The sequence below is a fragment of the Cervus elaphus genome, chromosome 29 (genome assembly GCF_910594005.1).
Source record: "Cervus elaphus chromosome 29, mCerEla1.1, whole genome shotgun sequence".
NCBI classification, from domain to species: Eukaryota; Metazoa; Chordata; class Mammalia; order Artiodactyla; family Cervidae; genus Cervus; species Cervus elaphus.
The window spans coordinates 2646617-2663132 of NC_057843.1; the positions used below are offsets into that span (position 1 = coordinate 2646617).

General features: G+C 41.5%; 1 protein-coding gene across 6 annotated transcripts in view; it reads left to right on the forward strand.

Moving 5' to 3' along the window:
* CLCN3 (chloride voltage-gated channel 3) overlaps nt 1-16516 on the forward strand; it is a 92251-nt gene that overhangs the window by 46219 nt on the left and 29516 nt on the right. For all 6 annotated transcript variants that reach the window (XM_043890896.1, XM_043890900.1, XM_043890897.1 and 3 more), the window contains 4 exons: nt 7670-7827; nt 10855-10954; nt 12245-12432; nt 13472-13594. In XM_043890896.1, the coding sequence (XP_043746831.1) occupies nt 7670-7827; nt 10855-10954; nt 12245-12432; nt 13472-13594 (569 nt within the window). The remainder of the gene's footprint in view (nt 1-7669; nt 7828-10854; nt 10955-12244; nt 12433-13471; nt 13595-16516) is intronic.

Genomic DNA, 16516 nt, shown 5'->3' on the forward strand with positions numbered 1-16516 from the left:
TGTTTGGGGAAGAAAGAAGACAAAAGTCCTCTTATAAATAAAGTTATTTTTGCAAGAAAGCTCACTCATTGGGTGGTAACCAACTAGAATCACTAACACTGAAGCACATCGTACTTGCTGACACTTGAACTGTGAAATGTTGCTGGTGATATTTAAGTTATAAGATGTCCGCTTCATGGAAAGGTTGGTCATTTACGGTGCGTTTTAGAAGTTTGTTTTTGTGGCCATACCAGGCATAATGAATTAAGTTATGTTAAAAATCTACCTGATTTTTGCTCAGTATACAGTTCTAAGAAGAAATCATTGCCCATATTTGTAATACAATTTTTTTCTTCCCTTTGTCATATAGTTAGTCTTTTGGTTACTGTTAATACCATGTGAGTAATATAATAAGCCCATTTTAAGTTCCAAAATATTTGAGCAGAAACAGTAACTTGTGTTTATTGATTTCCTACTGTTTGTCAGATATAGTATATAATAGTAGGTATTTTACACGGTTTATCTGCAGTCCACATACCACAGGCTATGGGTGGGTGAAATCACCTAGGTACCTGAGAGATTAGTAGGTAGTTCCTGCTGGCTTATGTGGTAGCCGTGGGATTTGAATCTAGGTCTTTCTGACCTCAGAGTGCATTAGGTCATGGGGTTTCTCTACTGGGCCATGCTGCAGAGAAAGTGATCTTTTCTCTACTTTCATTGTTTTCCGGGCATGGGCTGTATTGAGGGGTGGTCACGGCATCTGGCATCAGACCTCCAGGAAAGTTTTTGTGTTAAATCTGGGAGCTACTGCTTTCAGATCGTGTTTTCTTAGACACTCTAAGATCTGGGACTGTCCTGTGTCCTGTTATCCTTTTGAAGTTCAGCTGTCAAAATGAATAGACTCCTGCTGTCTGTATATCACTCTCACTCAGTCAGTCAGTCCAGCCACTCAGTCGTGTCTCGACTGTTTGCGACCCCATGGACCACAGCACGCCAGGCCTCCCTGTCCATCACCAACTCCCGGAGTCCACCCAAACCCATGTCCATTGAGTGGGTGATGCCATCCAACCATCTCATCCTCTGTCATCCCCTTCTCCTGCCTTCAGTCTTTCCCAGCATCAGGGTCTTTTCCAATGAGTCAGTTCTTCACATCAGGTGGCCAAAGTATTGGGGTTTCAGCTTCAACATCAGTCCTTCCAATGAACAACCAGGACTGATTTCCTTTAGGATGGACTGGTTGGATTTCCCTGCAGTCCAAGGAACTCTCAAGAGTCTTCTCCAACACCACAGTTCAAAAGCATCCATTCTTCAGCACTCAGCTTTCTCTATAGTCCAACTCTCACATCCCCACATGACTACTGGAAAAACCATAGCCTTGACTAGATGGTGATGTTGAAGCTGAAACTCCAGTACTTTGGCTACCTGATGTGAAGAGCTGACTCATTGGAAAAGACCCTGATGCTAGGAAAGATTGAGGGCAGGAGGAGAAGGGGATGACAGAGGATGAGATGGTTGGATGGCATCGCCGACTTGATGGACATGGGTTTGGGTGGACTCCGGAAGTTGGTGATGGATAGGGAGGCCTGGCGTGCTGTGGTTCATGTGGTCACAAAGAGTTGGACACGACTGAGCGACTGAACTGAACTGAACTGATGCATTTAATGACCTGAAATGGTTTTTACAAAGTGTGTCAAGTAGTGAAAATATGCTAAGTAATGAAAAGCTTATAAATACATATGGCTAGTTTGATTTTACTTTTTTTTTCTTGTAGAAAATGTGAAAAGCTGAAGCCAGTTGCCAGTTTAACTGTTTTAACTCTCTTGTTTACTCAATTCCCTCTCCTCGCTTCCCCCGCAAACATTACGTAACTGTATAGACTTGCTTCTTCATCTGTTCTTTTTTCACCCCAAGGCTTATTGCAGAAACTCCTTTTTACTTAAAACATTTTGAAACCCAGAATCCCATTGCTTACAACTCAGATGTATTGCCTTTTAAGATTTTGCCTGTTCTTTTCGGTTTCAAAAGCCTGAGTTTGAAACTCAGAAGTATAGTGCTGAATCTTGTTCTCTGATTTTCCCTGTGGCGGAGGGTGTTTCCTGAGTTGGTGGGGAGCATGCGCACAGAGGATGAGGAGGTACTGTTGGACAAAGAACGTTGATTATTTCCGAAAGGTGTTCTGGTGTGTCTGTGCTGCCGTCTGCATCAGTGAGCGCTGCACGTGCTTGGGAGAGACGTCCGAGTGAATGGTGCCGCTCTGTGTTCCCCCAGCTCCGAGACGAGTCGTCAAGGAGGGCAAGGGGAGGTCTTGTGAGGGACTGCGGCCTCACCCCTTGGCTTGGAAAGCCCTGTTATAATTTCCTAATTTCCAATCCTTGAAATGCTATTTTAGGAAAGAAAAGGAGATGCACTTTGCCTGTGAGAGAGCTTTCACTTGTGCTTGTGGCATCGCCTCTGAGATGTGTGCGGTATCATGCAGGAGACGGAGTGGGGCGGTGACGCTGGGTGACTGACACTCCTGCTTGCAAGTTATTAACACAGAGATGTGATTTGTGTTTGTCTCGTTTTATCATTTGTAAGGTAAACTTTAAGTGAAATTTAGATTGCAGTGAACTGTACACAAAGGAATAATAATTAGGAATATTTAAAAACCATTGTTACTGTTCGGAAACGTAACGTCTTTGAAATTACTGCTAATGTGCACCGATGCATAGGCATTTCTGAGATCTTGTGAGAAACGAAGTAGGACCCAGTCTTTCCTTTTCTTCTTCTTTGAACTACTCAGATTTCCATGTTTGGTAGAACAAACTATAAAATAAAATACGTGAAATGATGTCACAGACATACTGAAGTAAAGGTTTGAAACCCCCTCCTTTTTGTTTTAATAGCCAGGTAATTCTTGAATTTTATCTAGCAATCCTAAAGCAGACTTTAAATTTTAGAACTATGTTAATTGATTTTGCATTCAATATGATAATTTTTTTTCAATTATAACCCAGTAAGAAACAGAATGAAAGGAGAGAGGTTAAAGCCAGATTGAACTGTCTGCCTTTCTCTGGAGATGCCTTTTCATCATGTTTATCAGAGCCAAAGAAGTATTCTAATCAACTAGCAAAAAGTTTTTATTTTCATACCAAAATCGATCTTGGTTAATTCCAAACCAATTTGATGTAAAGAGTCACAGAAGGACTCAGACTTCTTTTAGGAATAATTAGAGGGGAAACAGTGAATCTAAACAGATAAACATAAACATGTGGGCTCCCCTAAAGCAAGAAGACCCGTCAGTACTTCTCCTGTACACTGTCACTGTGTCCGGTGGGAGCAAATAGGCCTGAGGGGCAGGCTGACCTCCCAGTAGTCTGCCAGGCACACAGACTGACAGGCAAATTCCTACGTGAGACGTGCATGGCAGCCCCAGAAATGTCACGGGATGCCCTGAGCGTGAAATGTTGGTGCATGGGATTCCCTGTGTGAAAAGCTTGAACGCTTTATTTCTGATTTTCAGGAATTTGTAATTACTATGCAGCTCTGTTGGTTCGATGTCAGGGTAGTTTCTACAGACTAGTGACTGGAAAGTCAGTGAGGCAGGACACACAGCTTCTGTGAATGTGTGGGGGACTAGGCCTGTGCTGCCCCGGAAAATAAGAACGCTGGTCTCTGCCTCTCTCCTCCCTGTTTCAGAGGCCTGTTGGGGATACACGCTTCGTTTGCTAAGTATCTTCATGCTGCAGGCGGCTGGGAATTCTTAACCTGCACTGGTGACTTACTGTGTGGATACATGTTAGGTGGTACAGAAAATTTTGCTTTTGATTTTTTTGTGTAGAATAGTAATAATTAAGATCAGTAATGCATGTCTCCATCTCTACCCAGATAAGAGCAAATAGGGGCAAAGTTGGAAGTTTGCAAAATAAATCACAGTAGGCTTAAAAATTCTTTTAATTTCAGCTTTAGAGATGTTGAAAAATAGTGCAAAGACTCTCATAAGCCCTTCCCCTAGATTCCTGAATGTTAACATTTTACCTCGTGTTTTCATCCTGCCTTTTTCTTTCCCTGTCATGTGTGCTTTCCCTGTCACACGTTGCGTACACTGTTATTTGTACATACGTGATGCGCCATGTTCTTCCCTGAGCCCTGTAAGGGTAAGATGCAGATGTGATGGGGCTTCCCAGGGGGCTCCATGGTAAAGAATCCATCTGCAGTGTAGGAGATGCGGGTGTGATGCCTGGGTGGGGAAGATCCCCTGGTGGAGGGCAACCCACTCCAGTGACCTTGCCTGGAGGATCTCATGGACAGAGGAGCCTGGCGGCCTATCAGTGGGTTCACAGAATGTCGGACAGGACCAAGCATGCGCACATGCAGATGTGATGCGCTGTAACCCCTAAAGACTTAAGTGTGTGTTTCCTTATGAAAGGATATATAGCTCGTACATAGCTTCAGTGCAGTTTTCAAAATCAGAAGATTGGCATCGATACTGTTATTCAGTCACTATTCAGACGGTTCTCCAGGTTCCCGGTCGCTGCCCTGTGTCTGCCCATCCCAGGCAGGGAGTGAGTTCCGCTGCGCATGTCTTTGTCTCCTTTTATCAAGTGCAGCTACTCTTTCATGGCTGACATATTTGAAGATCGCAAGACACTTACTGTAGAATTTCCGTCAGTTTCAGTTTGTTTTGTTTAGGCTTTTGGGGCACACTGCCCCAGATGTCTTCCTGAGTGGTATCATAGAGGCTTTGATGCTTCCCTCCAAAAACATCTTCAAAATGACCATTTTTAATATTATCGTATAGAAGATGGAGCCAGAGATGCTGAAATTTGTCAAGGTATTATAAATCCTGTCATTGTTTTTACTCTCCAGTCGCTTTTTCTTAAGAAAATTTATGGCCTTTCAGTTAGTTTTGACAAAGTGGAAATTACTGAATAAAATCAGGATGGGGGAAGAAGGACCTAGAGCATGTAAAGGTCGCGGTGGAGGGTTTAGGGCTTGTGTTTTACGTGAGCAGGCATGGGCCATTGAGGGATTGGGCCTTTAAACCCTTCGTCAGAATGATAAATTATTTATCCTGGAGTGCTTCTGCCAAAACACTGAAGTCAGTACACTACTCTCCTGTTAGAATTTTACACCTTTCCAGGCCAAGCATTCAAATGTTGTAAGTGGAGAGGAAAGAGGGAACTCTGTTGTATCTGGTAGAAGTAAAGAAACATTAAGTTCATTGTAGAATATTCAGTATTTGTTGTTGTTTAGTTGCTCAGTTGTGTCTGACTGTTTCTCGACCCCACTTGGAGCCCTGCCAGGCTCCTCTGTCCATGAAATTCTCCAGGCAAGGTGACTGGAGTGGGTTACCATTTCCTCTTTCAGGGATCTTCCCAACCTACAGATCAAATCCGCATCTCTAAACAGATTCTTTACTGCTCAGCCACCAGGGAAGCCCAATATTCAGTATTACATCGTTTGAAATACTAATAACCCTTTCTGTGATAACGCTTGTTTCAGCTGCCTCTTTGAATGATCACAGAACAGAGCTTGCAGGCCAGTGTAGTTGATTTGCTTCTATCTGGACAGTGATAAAACGAGTCCTTGTGCTGATGTGGGGGCTCCGAGCGCCTCTCCCTCCCGCTCCTGGCTGATTGAGGAGCCTCCCCTGCTCTAACCTGGACTGTTCACAGTGCTGGGAAAAGTGCAGGTTCTGGCTTTGCAAGGGTCGGTTTTTGTGAATGACTGAACATTTACTATAGTTTCTTTGTAAACAAAAGAGGACAAGTCCATTTAAACCATCAGACTGCAAGAGTAGTTTGGGGATTTTGCTGTTTGGAATTTTGGTTTTCCATAAAACCACAGAATAAACTAAATGGGTTTCTTGAGTCTCTCTTTATGGTGTTTGTTTAAACATTAGTATAGTGCCACTCCTTATATTCTCTATCAATTCATACATTTCTGTTAAAATGACATAGTTTTAGATGTTTAGTTTTTAGCATAAAATCTATTACTGCTACATAATTTGAAGATGTAATCTGTAATCAATTGTGTTAAGATCACCTGTTTGAAATTATAGGGGCTCAGATGTAAAAGAATCCACCTGCAGTGCAGGAGACTGGGGTTTGATCCCAGGGTTGGGAAGATTCTGTGGAGGGGGGCATGGCAACCCACTCCAGTATTCTTGCCTGGCAAATTCTGTGGGCTGAGGATCCTGGCAGGCTATAGTCCTTGGGGCCATAAAGAGTCAGACACAACTGAGCGCATGCACATATGTATATGTGTGTATAGATATATCTACGACGGTTATGCAGAAAATTAAACTTCCTTCTCTGCTTTTTCTAACAAATCTACTTCCCAGAGGTAACCATTATTAACATGTTGTTTCATTTCTCTTCGTAGTATTTTCTCTGTATTTAAATATAAGCATAACTTTTAACCAAAATAAATTTAACCAAATAATTTTCCAGTTAAAGTTGCTACTCTGCCTTTGAAAATAGGGTCAGGCATTAGGTGAAATCTTGCTCTTCTCCTGTAGATAAACTGTTACTGAAACACAGCCATAGTCACTCATCTGCATGTTGATAGGACTTCTTTTGTGCTGACATGGCAGACTTAGACTCAACATGGCAGAGTTGAGTAGTTGTGACTGTTCGGCCTCCAAAACCTAGCAGATAGACTTTTTGGCTCTTTTGCTGACCCCGGTTTCAGATTGTGAGCACTCTGACATTGTTTCGCTTCCTCCTAGACCTCCAGTGTGGTCTGTGCCCATACTGTGCAGTTTATGGGCTTACACAAGTATAAGTGCAGGAAGAGTCCCAGACTTGTGCTTGCTGGGTTGGACAGTATGTATGCAGCTTTCCCTTCTCAACGAGGTTGCACCAGTTGATACTGAACCTAATGATTTTGTTCCAGGACCTCTTTTCCCCATGTCTTTGCCAACTCAGTGCATTGGCCAACTTTTTAAATCTTTACCAGTCTGATAGAGGAGAATGATATTGTAGGTTTGCTCTGAGTTTCTTTTTTGTGTGTTAGATTGAATTTCTTTTCAAAATTAAGAGCCAGTTGTGTTTTTGTGAACTGTCTTTCAGCCCCCTTCCTTGTACCCTCAAGTCTGTTGCATAGTGGACGCTGGTCAAATGTTATGTATTGAGCTCTAGCGAGGGAGCCTGCTTCCTGGCACAGCTGATGTAGGCTTTTCAAGAGCCAGAGAGACATTGTCAGGGAGAGGAAGAACTTCCTCCTGGGACAGAATCTGATGGCAGAACCCACACTTCCACTGAGCATTGTCTTTTCTCCTGGACAGAATGCAGTTGCCTTTTTGCAAGAGGGAGGTCATAATTTTCTTCAATGTATCCATCTTCATCTTCCGTGTATCTGCCTTCAGTGTATCCATTTCAGTGTATCCATCCACTGGGCCATGTTTTCACTTTGTGGAGTCTGTGCCCTGCTGGGTGGTAACCAGGAAGTCCTGCAGAGCTCCCTTCCCAGGGCGTCCCTCAGATGAGGTAGGAAGGTGGCTTCTCAGCTCTCCTGTGAGTGGGGCGGGATGTGCCCTAGTCTTTCTCCTTACTTCCAAGTTTGAGATGCATTTTCTTAACGCTTTCCTTCCTCTGTTGATTGTAATTATTTCAAGTGATGCTCTTTCTTTAGGAATTACTGATGAACCGAATAGCCCTCCATTGTCCTCACAGAACACACTCATTGTTCCTCGTTGGCTCTGCAGGGACTCACTACACAATGACCAACGGGGGCAGCATCAGCAGCTCCACGCACTTGCTGGACCTTCTGGACGAGCCCATCCCCGGGGTTGGCACCTATGATGACTTCCACACCATCGACTGGGTGCGAGAGAAGTGTAAAGACAGAGAAAGGCACCGACGGGTATGTTTGCTCAGAAATCTTTGCAACGGCAGCGCATGAGAGATCCTTGAATGATGTCTTTCTGCCAGTGATCTCAGGCTGCCAAAACATGCTATACGTTAAAAGTGCACTTAAGGTTCCACATATTATAAGTAATACAGTTTTTACTCTATAATTTTTAAAAGTTTCTTTATATCCTTTATCTTTCTGGAAGGGATTTGAAGCAGCTTACAAAGAAGTAGAGGAAGGCAGAATAGGAGGGAAAGGCAAAGGCTTCTGAGTTGAGGAAGATCAAGCCAAGTTATGGAGGTAGCAGTCTGCATGGCACTTGACTTTGAGCAGCAGGCCAAAGAGGAAATGTGTTACATAATTGCAGTTGTTGGAAAAAGAAGCAGCTTACTGGGGAGATAGTTTCCTGAGGCTTTGCTGTTTTATCTCTTTTCTTGGTTTTAAATCCTGAGCTGTTTCTCAAATTGAGTCCTGTGTGGACATATGGAAAGTTGTTGTAAAGTACTAATCAATAAAGGAATGGTTTTTGCTAAGAACTACAACGTATATTATCTTTTTTGTTGTTTGTGGTTTATTGATAGTGTCATTCAAAAATTTTAAGAGAGAAAATCTCTTGAAAATATAATTCCAAATTCTAAAAGGCCATTTGCAAATTTGAGCTCTGAAGTTAACTCATAGGTGTAATAATTGCTTGTACAAATGAGTTACTACCTTTCATAATAATGTTTATATATCTATTAAACCTTAAATTGGACTTAGATTATATTGTTTATGAAAAGTACTGCTTCTGAGATTCATTAGTCAATATTCACCCTTGCTGGAAATATTATAAATAGGGTATAACTGAAAATAAGACGTTATACCATATTAGATGATAAAACTGGGAAATTTTAAAAACATTCATTCAAAAGTAACAATAACAAGCTCATTACATGTTAACACAAAAAATATTTTTATCAAAAATAGCTATTTTCCAACATAAAAAATATTTACTGAGAGAGCGACACTGGACTGCATTTTCATGAATCTCATTCAGTATTTTCTGGTTTCCTGAAAACTACTGGATTCTCTTACCTGCTGCTGCAGACTGCTGTATGTTTTGATTGAAGTACATGAAGAAAATCCAACCTCACAGCCATGTAGTTGGAAAAGCGAGGAGTATTTTAATAGCCTTTTCAGGTCATTGTGGATTTTCTTCTTTGATACTACAGGACAGTGACAGTGACGTGTGGTTGGCTTCTGAAGGTTAGTTGCAGCGTGTGACCTGAACCTGCATCAGTGAGCTGCTTGTCTTCGGCTGCATTAAAGTCCTTTGGTTCCCCTTGAGCTTTGAGTGAACGATTTTGTAACATTATGCCATGATCCTTTGGCAAATACTGATTCACTGATTCATGCAGTTCTTTGAATAGTTGACGTGTTCATTGTACCGTATCAGTATACAGTATCAAAAAAGCCACATTCATTAATGGCAACACTAATCTACTCAGAAAAGTCTTTTAACTATTGGGATCTGTCATTCTTACAGTAATGGATATAAATTCTCTAAAATTCTCATTTTTACTTTCAAGCTCAAAATCTGTCATTGGAACCAAATACACATTTTACTTGAAATGACAGGCTTACTTGGTTCGTTTTTTGAGAAAAATAGCTGTCAAATTTCCAAGTCTGAAAAACCGTAGTTCCGGTATTTTTCTTTCAAGTAAGAATGGCGCTCCGTGAAAGTGGTTTATGCTGCTGCTCAAATAGACCACACAGAGGCTTTTCCTCAGGCATCCCCTCCTTCATGATGTGTGAGAAGTGCTGTGTGCAGTCTTTACACGTAGTATTCAGGAGTTGCACTTCGAGTGTTACGGTTTGCCCCTTCATTTTTTTTTAATAATTTTTTATAAATATATATTTATATACTTATTTTTCTTAGATAAATGGTAGCATCCTATATACATGAATGCCTTGCTTTTCTCCTCCACATGATACTGCATTTATCTCATTCTTTGTTAATGACTACAGAGTTTCTCATGACATAGATGTAACTGCAGTTTATTTAACCAATACTGTATTGATGAACGTTTAGATGGCTTTCAAATTTTTGCTTAATATTGTATTTTATTAAACACTGCAGTTATTAAGAAAAAGCAAGTGAGGTTTATTGTTTTTGAAAGGAATGACCTACCTTCAACCCTAAAGAAAGGTGAATAGCTGATTGGTTGCTTATAACATAGGAGTAAAATTGCCTCATTCAGCCTTTTGAATGTGGCCTTGTGGCTTGAAATAGACCAGATGTTTGAAAGAGACCAGACCATTGAATTCCGGCTGCAGCCCTCCCGTGGGACACCGGAGCAGGGCTTGCCTGGCCTGAGAGTGTGGCGTGTGGAGCAGCCGGGCAGCAGGACAGGGAGGGGTGGGCGGGCTCGGGGGGCTTCTCGTGAAGCCCACACGCAGAGGGAGCAGACGGGCCCTGGGCGTCTGAGGGTGAGAGCTGGCGGCAGGTCTGTCAGCGCCCGCCGCTCTGACTCCTCTGCCTCACGCAGCGACGACACCCTGCCTGTGGCGTCGGCGCACTGGCACGCTGCAGGCCTGAACGCTTCGGCAGCCCCTTTGTTCACAGGACTGTGGTGGTCTACGTGTACGGGCACAGTACTGTTCGTCACCGCCCATGCCTTTTAGGACCACTACATTCCGCTTAACTGCTAGAACTAGAGACGGAGCAGGGAGTGACAGCCACTTGGAGCTGTGATGTCTTATTTCTGTCACTATAAAAGGTGTATGCCAGCTAACTCCGGTGCAGTCTGAAGCAGTCTGGGTCAGCGTCTGTGTGGACCGTGGGGCCCTTGCTCTCATTCTGAGGTTCTGGGTCAATGCTGGTCATCTGGTTTACAGGTGCGGCAGCTGTCTGACCTGCTGTTTCTGCCCCAGACTCACTCCATTAGTTAGTTGAGAAAGGACTGTTCCGTGTATAGTAACTGAGGAAATTGTTGGATTCTAGAATTGTGGCTGCTACTCATAGTTTGAAAAATGAAGCATGACCATTTCTAATTTCAGATCAACAGCAAAAAGAAAGAATCAGCATGGGAAATGACGAAAAGCTTGTATGATGCGTGGTCAGGGTGGCTCGTGGTGACACTGACAGGATTGGCATCAGGTAAAGAGACCTTTTAATGCAATGCTGCTCTGGTTAACAGGACAATAAATAGTTCTCCCCTCCTTCCTGCAATTTTTTTTTTCCAGAAACTTTTGGATTTTTAGAAGCATTTGTTTTGTTTCTTTCCTTCAAAAAAATATCCTTAAATGTAAGAGTGGGAGGCGGGAAGCTCAGAGCTCTGGGCTTGGCTCGATCACCTTAAGTGTCCAATTTGATCTTTCTCACTCATTGTCTTTATCTGTAAAATACCTAGTCTGTACCAGATGGTCAGTAAAGTGTATTTTAGTGTTAACATCATAATAAATAGGTAGTATTTATTGAGTGCTTCCTATGGGTCATGCCCTGTTCCAAAAGCTTTGCGTGTGTGTAAACCAAGCTTTGCGTGTGTGTAAACCTCACGGCAATCCCATGGTCTGAGTCGTACAGATGAGGGGATTAAGCTCAGAGAGATTAAGTGACTTGACCGAGGTGTCACAGCTTGAGAGTGGTCAAGCCACCATCAGAGCCGAACTTTAAGCTCCACGTGGGCTGCAGAGCTCCCAGCGGCCGTGAGCGAGGCTGGAATAGCAGGGGAAGATGTGAAAACCAGTGGGAAGGGCTGTTTTACTGACTTTGAGCTCCCACCATGGAAGATTATGTCCTGAAGAACATGACAGAAAAGTATACAATTGTGGAGAGAAGAGAGGGAAGTCCTGAGATTCTGCGGTGTTTATGTGACCCGTTCACCTTCTTATATGAGAAGGACTTAGATTTTGACCATCAGTTTGTATATTCTTTGTATTCTATCTGTAAGATGATCTTGATATGTTTGATTTTTCTGTTAAAAGCCTGATTATTTGTCACAGTAATTCATTCATGCCATGAGTTTCACAAAATCTAATGGTTATTCCATTAATAGTGAGCTCGAGATCTTTTGTAAATCTATGAATTGGGTTTCCAAATAAAAAACACCAGTAAAAACTCTGATGTCACAGCCAGAGATGAGGCCCTTCTGCCAAGGGACAGCCTTTGAAAGAGTCAGGCACATTTAAAAAGTTACAGTCAATTTGAATGACATAACTAGTTGTAATTTCAAAGAAGAACAATTCCATTTTAAAGAATAGCTATTTACAGTTGTTAAGTAGTAGTATAAGCGTACATATAGTAAGATTTGAAAACCTTAGTTTTGTGTAGTATTTCCCGTATGACCATTTATTGTAGGGCATCCCCAGCTCTCCTTGACCCTGTAAGTTGACAGTTTCGGACACCCCAGAAGTGGACCATCTTCAGCGCCTCCAACATCTTTTGCAGGGGCACTGGCTGGGTTAATAGACATTGCGGCCGACTGGATGACGGACCTGAAGGAGGGTATCTGCCTGAGCGCGCTCTGGTACAACCACGAGCAGTGCTGCTGGGGGTCCAACGAAACCACGTTCGAAGAGAGGGACAAGTGTCCACAGTGGAAAACGTGGGCAGAGTTGATCATAGGCCAGGCCGAGGTGAGTCCTGCCCTGTGACTGAGTGGATTAACAGTCAGTACAGTGAAGCCAGTCTCCAGTTCATTTAACAAGCTAGAGGACTGCACCTGTCCTAAAGGGAAATAGAGAAGTGTGACAGGGTGGAATGGAAAATATGAGACTGCATTGCTGTGAGTAAAATTTAAGTATTGTTTCAGAAGCTGTGGTATTAGTAAACTGCATAATCACAAACAAGTCTACTGCGTTATGAAGTAAACTATGTTTTTGTTGTGGAAAAGAAGTGCAGTAGGAGCTGTATAACCACAGAAGGTTAATATGAAGCCAAGTTATCAAAACTGCTCATTAACATTATATCACAATTGTTTGGGAAGTATAGGTTATCAAAAATTGTAAAGTAAGTCTTTTAACTGGAGATAATTTTATAGAAATCCCTAGATTTTTCCTTGTGGCATTACAGTATTTACATGATTGTTTTACTGTTGATGCTATTTTATAAAGAACATTTAAAAGTCAGAATATCATATATATGTATGAAGAACATTTTAGAAGTTAGAATAGTGTATATATATATATATACATATTTCATATATATATATGTTCTTGAGGAGCTATGGATATGTTTTTAAAATTTTCTTGTAGTTGAATCTTAGAGCTGGAAAGACTGTATCTGCTGGTGAGATGGGCAGTGTACTGTCTCCCACTTTATCTCCAGAATTGCTGCAGAATGAAAGCTGAGTGTGAAGGCAGTTTTGTCTTCACCAACTGTTTTCAAAAACTGGTTTGTGGGTTGGCAGAGATTGAAGTGCAGCTGAGATTCTTGGCAACAAGACTTTTATCAGGAAGCAGCTAGGGAAAATATTAAATAGATTGTCTCCTTCTGTGTATACAAATATGTTTTAGGTTCTACTTAAATAGTTTGCTCCGTAAAGCTGTTACAGTTGTGGCAGTAAACCACGAGCCTTTGCAGAGTTTGCTGCCAGTTGCCTAGGTGGCAAGCCCTGGGATTAGCAGTGCCCGCCAGCCATCAGTAAGTTCGTTCTGTTGAACCCTTTGGTTTCAGGGTCCTGGCTCGTACATCATGAACTACATGATGTACATCTTCTGGGCCTTGAGTTTCGCCTTCCTGGCTGTCTCCCTGGTGAAGGTGTTTGCGCCATACGCCTGTGGCTCTGGGATCCCAGAGGTAAGCCCTGCGGTGCTCAGTGCCCCAACATTCTGTGGTTCTGATGCTCACATTGTTGCCCAAGGGAGGCAGAGTGATGGTTTTGCTGGGGAAACAGTTTGTCTGTCACACTAGAAAGAAAATTTTTAAAATGTCCACTGATAGTAGACTGTGGTATTAGTAAACTTGAAAGAAATCCTTCCGCATAGTCATTTTACTGTTTTCTGGAGAGGTCGATTGTTTTTTTTTCTTCTCGCTGATAATGTAGTGCATAACTGAACAAATATCAGCAGTCAGTTAAACACCAAGAACTTGGAAATGTCAGCCTAAAATTCTTTGGTGAATTAGTTGATGTTTTTCTCTTATGAGTTGGATTTGAACATATTTATTCCCTTTTTGTAACTTTTTTAATTAGATAAGATAATCCTTGAACTTGGCAAATAATATTTATAATGATTTTATACTTTAAATATTTGATCATAGTATAAAGTTTGAGGTTTTATTTTTTATCAGTAATAACGTGAAGGATTGCCAACCCACAATACATTTAGGATTGAACATGAACTTACTTCTTTTTTTCCCTCCTTTTAATTTTTCTGTCTTAAATAAGTTACTGGCTTTTTCTAGTGCATAGCTTTTATTTATTTATTTTTTCCCATTTATTTTTATTAGTTGGAGGTTAATTACTTTACAGTATTGTAGTGGTTTTTGCCATACATTGACATGGATCAGCCATGGATTTACATGTATTCCCCATCCCGATCCTCCCTCCCACCTCTCTCTCCACCCGATCCCTCTGGGTCTTCCCAGTGCACCAGGCCCGAGCACTTGTCTCATGCATCCAGCCTGGACTGGTGATCTGTTTCACCCTTGATAATATACATGTTTCGATGTTGTCCTCTCAAAACATCCCACCCTCGCCTTCTCCCACAGAGTCCAAAAGTCTGTTCTGTACATCTGTGTCTCTTTTTCTGTTTTGCATATAGGGTTATCGTTACCATCTTTCTAAATTCCATATATATGCGTTAGTATACTGTATTGGTCTTTATCTTTCTGGCTTACTTCACTCTGTATGATGGGCTCCAGTTTCATCCATCTCATTAGAACTGATGAATTCTTTTTAATGGCTGAGTAATATTCCATGGTGTATATGTACCACAGCTTCCTTATCCATTCGTCTGCTGATGGGCATCTAGGTTGCTTCCATGTCCTGGCTATTATAAACAGTGCTGCGATGAACATTGGGGTGCACGTGTCTCTTTCAGATCTGGTTTCCTCAGTGTGTATGCCCAGAAGTGGGATTGCTGGGTCATATGGCAGTTTCCAGTTTTTTTAAGAAATCTACACGGTTCTCCATAGTGGCTGTACTAGCTTGCATTCCCACCAACAGTGTAAGAGGGTTCCCTTTTCTCCACACCCTCTCCAGCATTTATTGCTTGTAGACTTTTGGATAGCAGCCATCCTGACTGGCGTGTAATGGTACCTCATTGTGGTTTTGATTTGCATTTCTCTGATAATGAGTGATGTTGAGCATCTTTTCATGTGTTTGTTAGCCATCTGTATGTCTTCTTTGGAGAAATGTCTGTTCAGTTCTCTGGCCCATTTTTTGATTGGGTCATTGTATTTTTCTGGAATTGAGCTGCAGGAGTTGCTTGTATATTTTTGAGATTAACCCTTTGTCTGTTGCTTCGTTTGCTATTATTTTCTCCCAATCTGAGGGCTGTCTTTTCACCTTGCTTATAGTTTCCTTTGTAGTGCAAAAGCTTTTAAGTTTCATTAGGTCCCATTTGTTTAGTTTTGCTTTTATTTCCAATATTCTGGGAGGTGGGTCATAGAGGATCCTGCTGTGATTCATGTCAGAGAGTGTTTTGCCCATGTTCTCCTCTAGGAGTTTTATAGTTTCTGGTCTTACATTTAGATCTTTAATCCATTTTGAGTTTATTTTTGTGTGTGGTGTTAGAAAGTGTTCTAGTTTCATTCTTTTACAAGTGGTTGACCCGTTTTCCCAGCACCACTAGTTAAAGAGGTTTTCTTTTTTCCATTGTATATCCTTGACTCCTTTGTCGAAGATAAGGTGTCCGTAGGTTCGTGGATTTATCTCTGGGCTTTCTATTCTGTTCCACTGATCTATATTTCTGTCTTTGTGCCAGTACCATACTGTCTTGATGACTATGGCTTTGTAGTAGAGCCTGAAGTCAGGCAGGTTGATTCCTCCAGTTCCATTCTTCTTTCTCAAAATTGTTTTGGCTATTCGAGGTTTTTTGTATTTCCATAGAAATTGTGAAATTATTTGTTCTAGTTCTGTGAAGAGTACCTTTGGTAGCTTGATAGGGATTGCATTGAATCTATAGATTGCTTTGGGTAGTATAGTCATTTTGACAATATTGATTCTTCCAATCCATGAACACGGTATGTTTCTCCATCTGTTTGTGTCCTCTTTGATTTCTTTCATCAGTGTTTTATAGTTTTCTATGTATAGGTCTTTTGTTTCTTTAGGTAGATATACTCCTAAGTATTTTATTCTTTTAGTTGCAATGGTGAATGGTATTGTTTCCTTAATTTCTCTTTCTGTTTTCTCATTGTTAGTGTATAGGAATGCAAGGGATTTCTGTGTGTTAATTTTATATCCTCCAACTTTACTATATTCATTGATTAGTTCTAGTAATTTTCTGGTAGAGTCTTTAGGGTTTTCTATGTAGAGGATCATGTCATCTGCAAACAGTGAGAGTTTCACTCCTTCTTTTCCTATCTGGATTCCTTTTATTTCTTTTTCTGCTCTGATTGCTGTGGCCAAAACTTCCAAAACTATGTTGAATAGTGGTGGTGAGAGTGGGCACCCTTGTCTTGTTCCTGATTTTAGGGGAAATGCTTTCAGTTTTTCACCATTGAAGTTAATGCTTGCTGTGGGTTTGTCATATATAGCTTTTATTATGTTGAGGTATG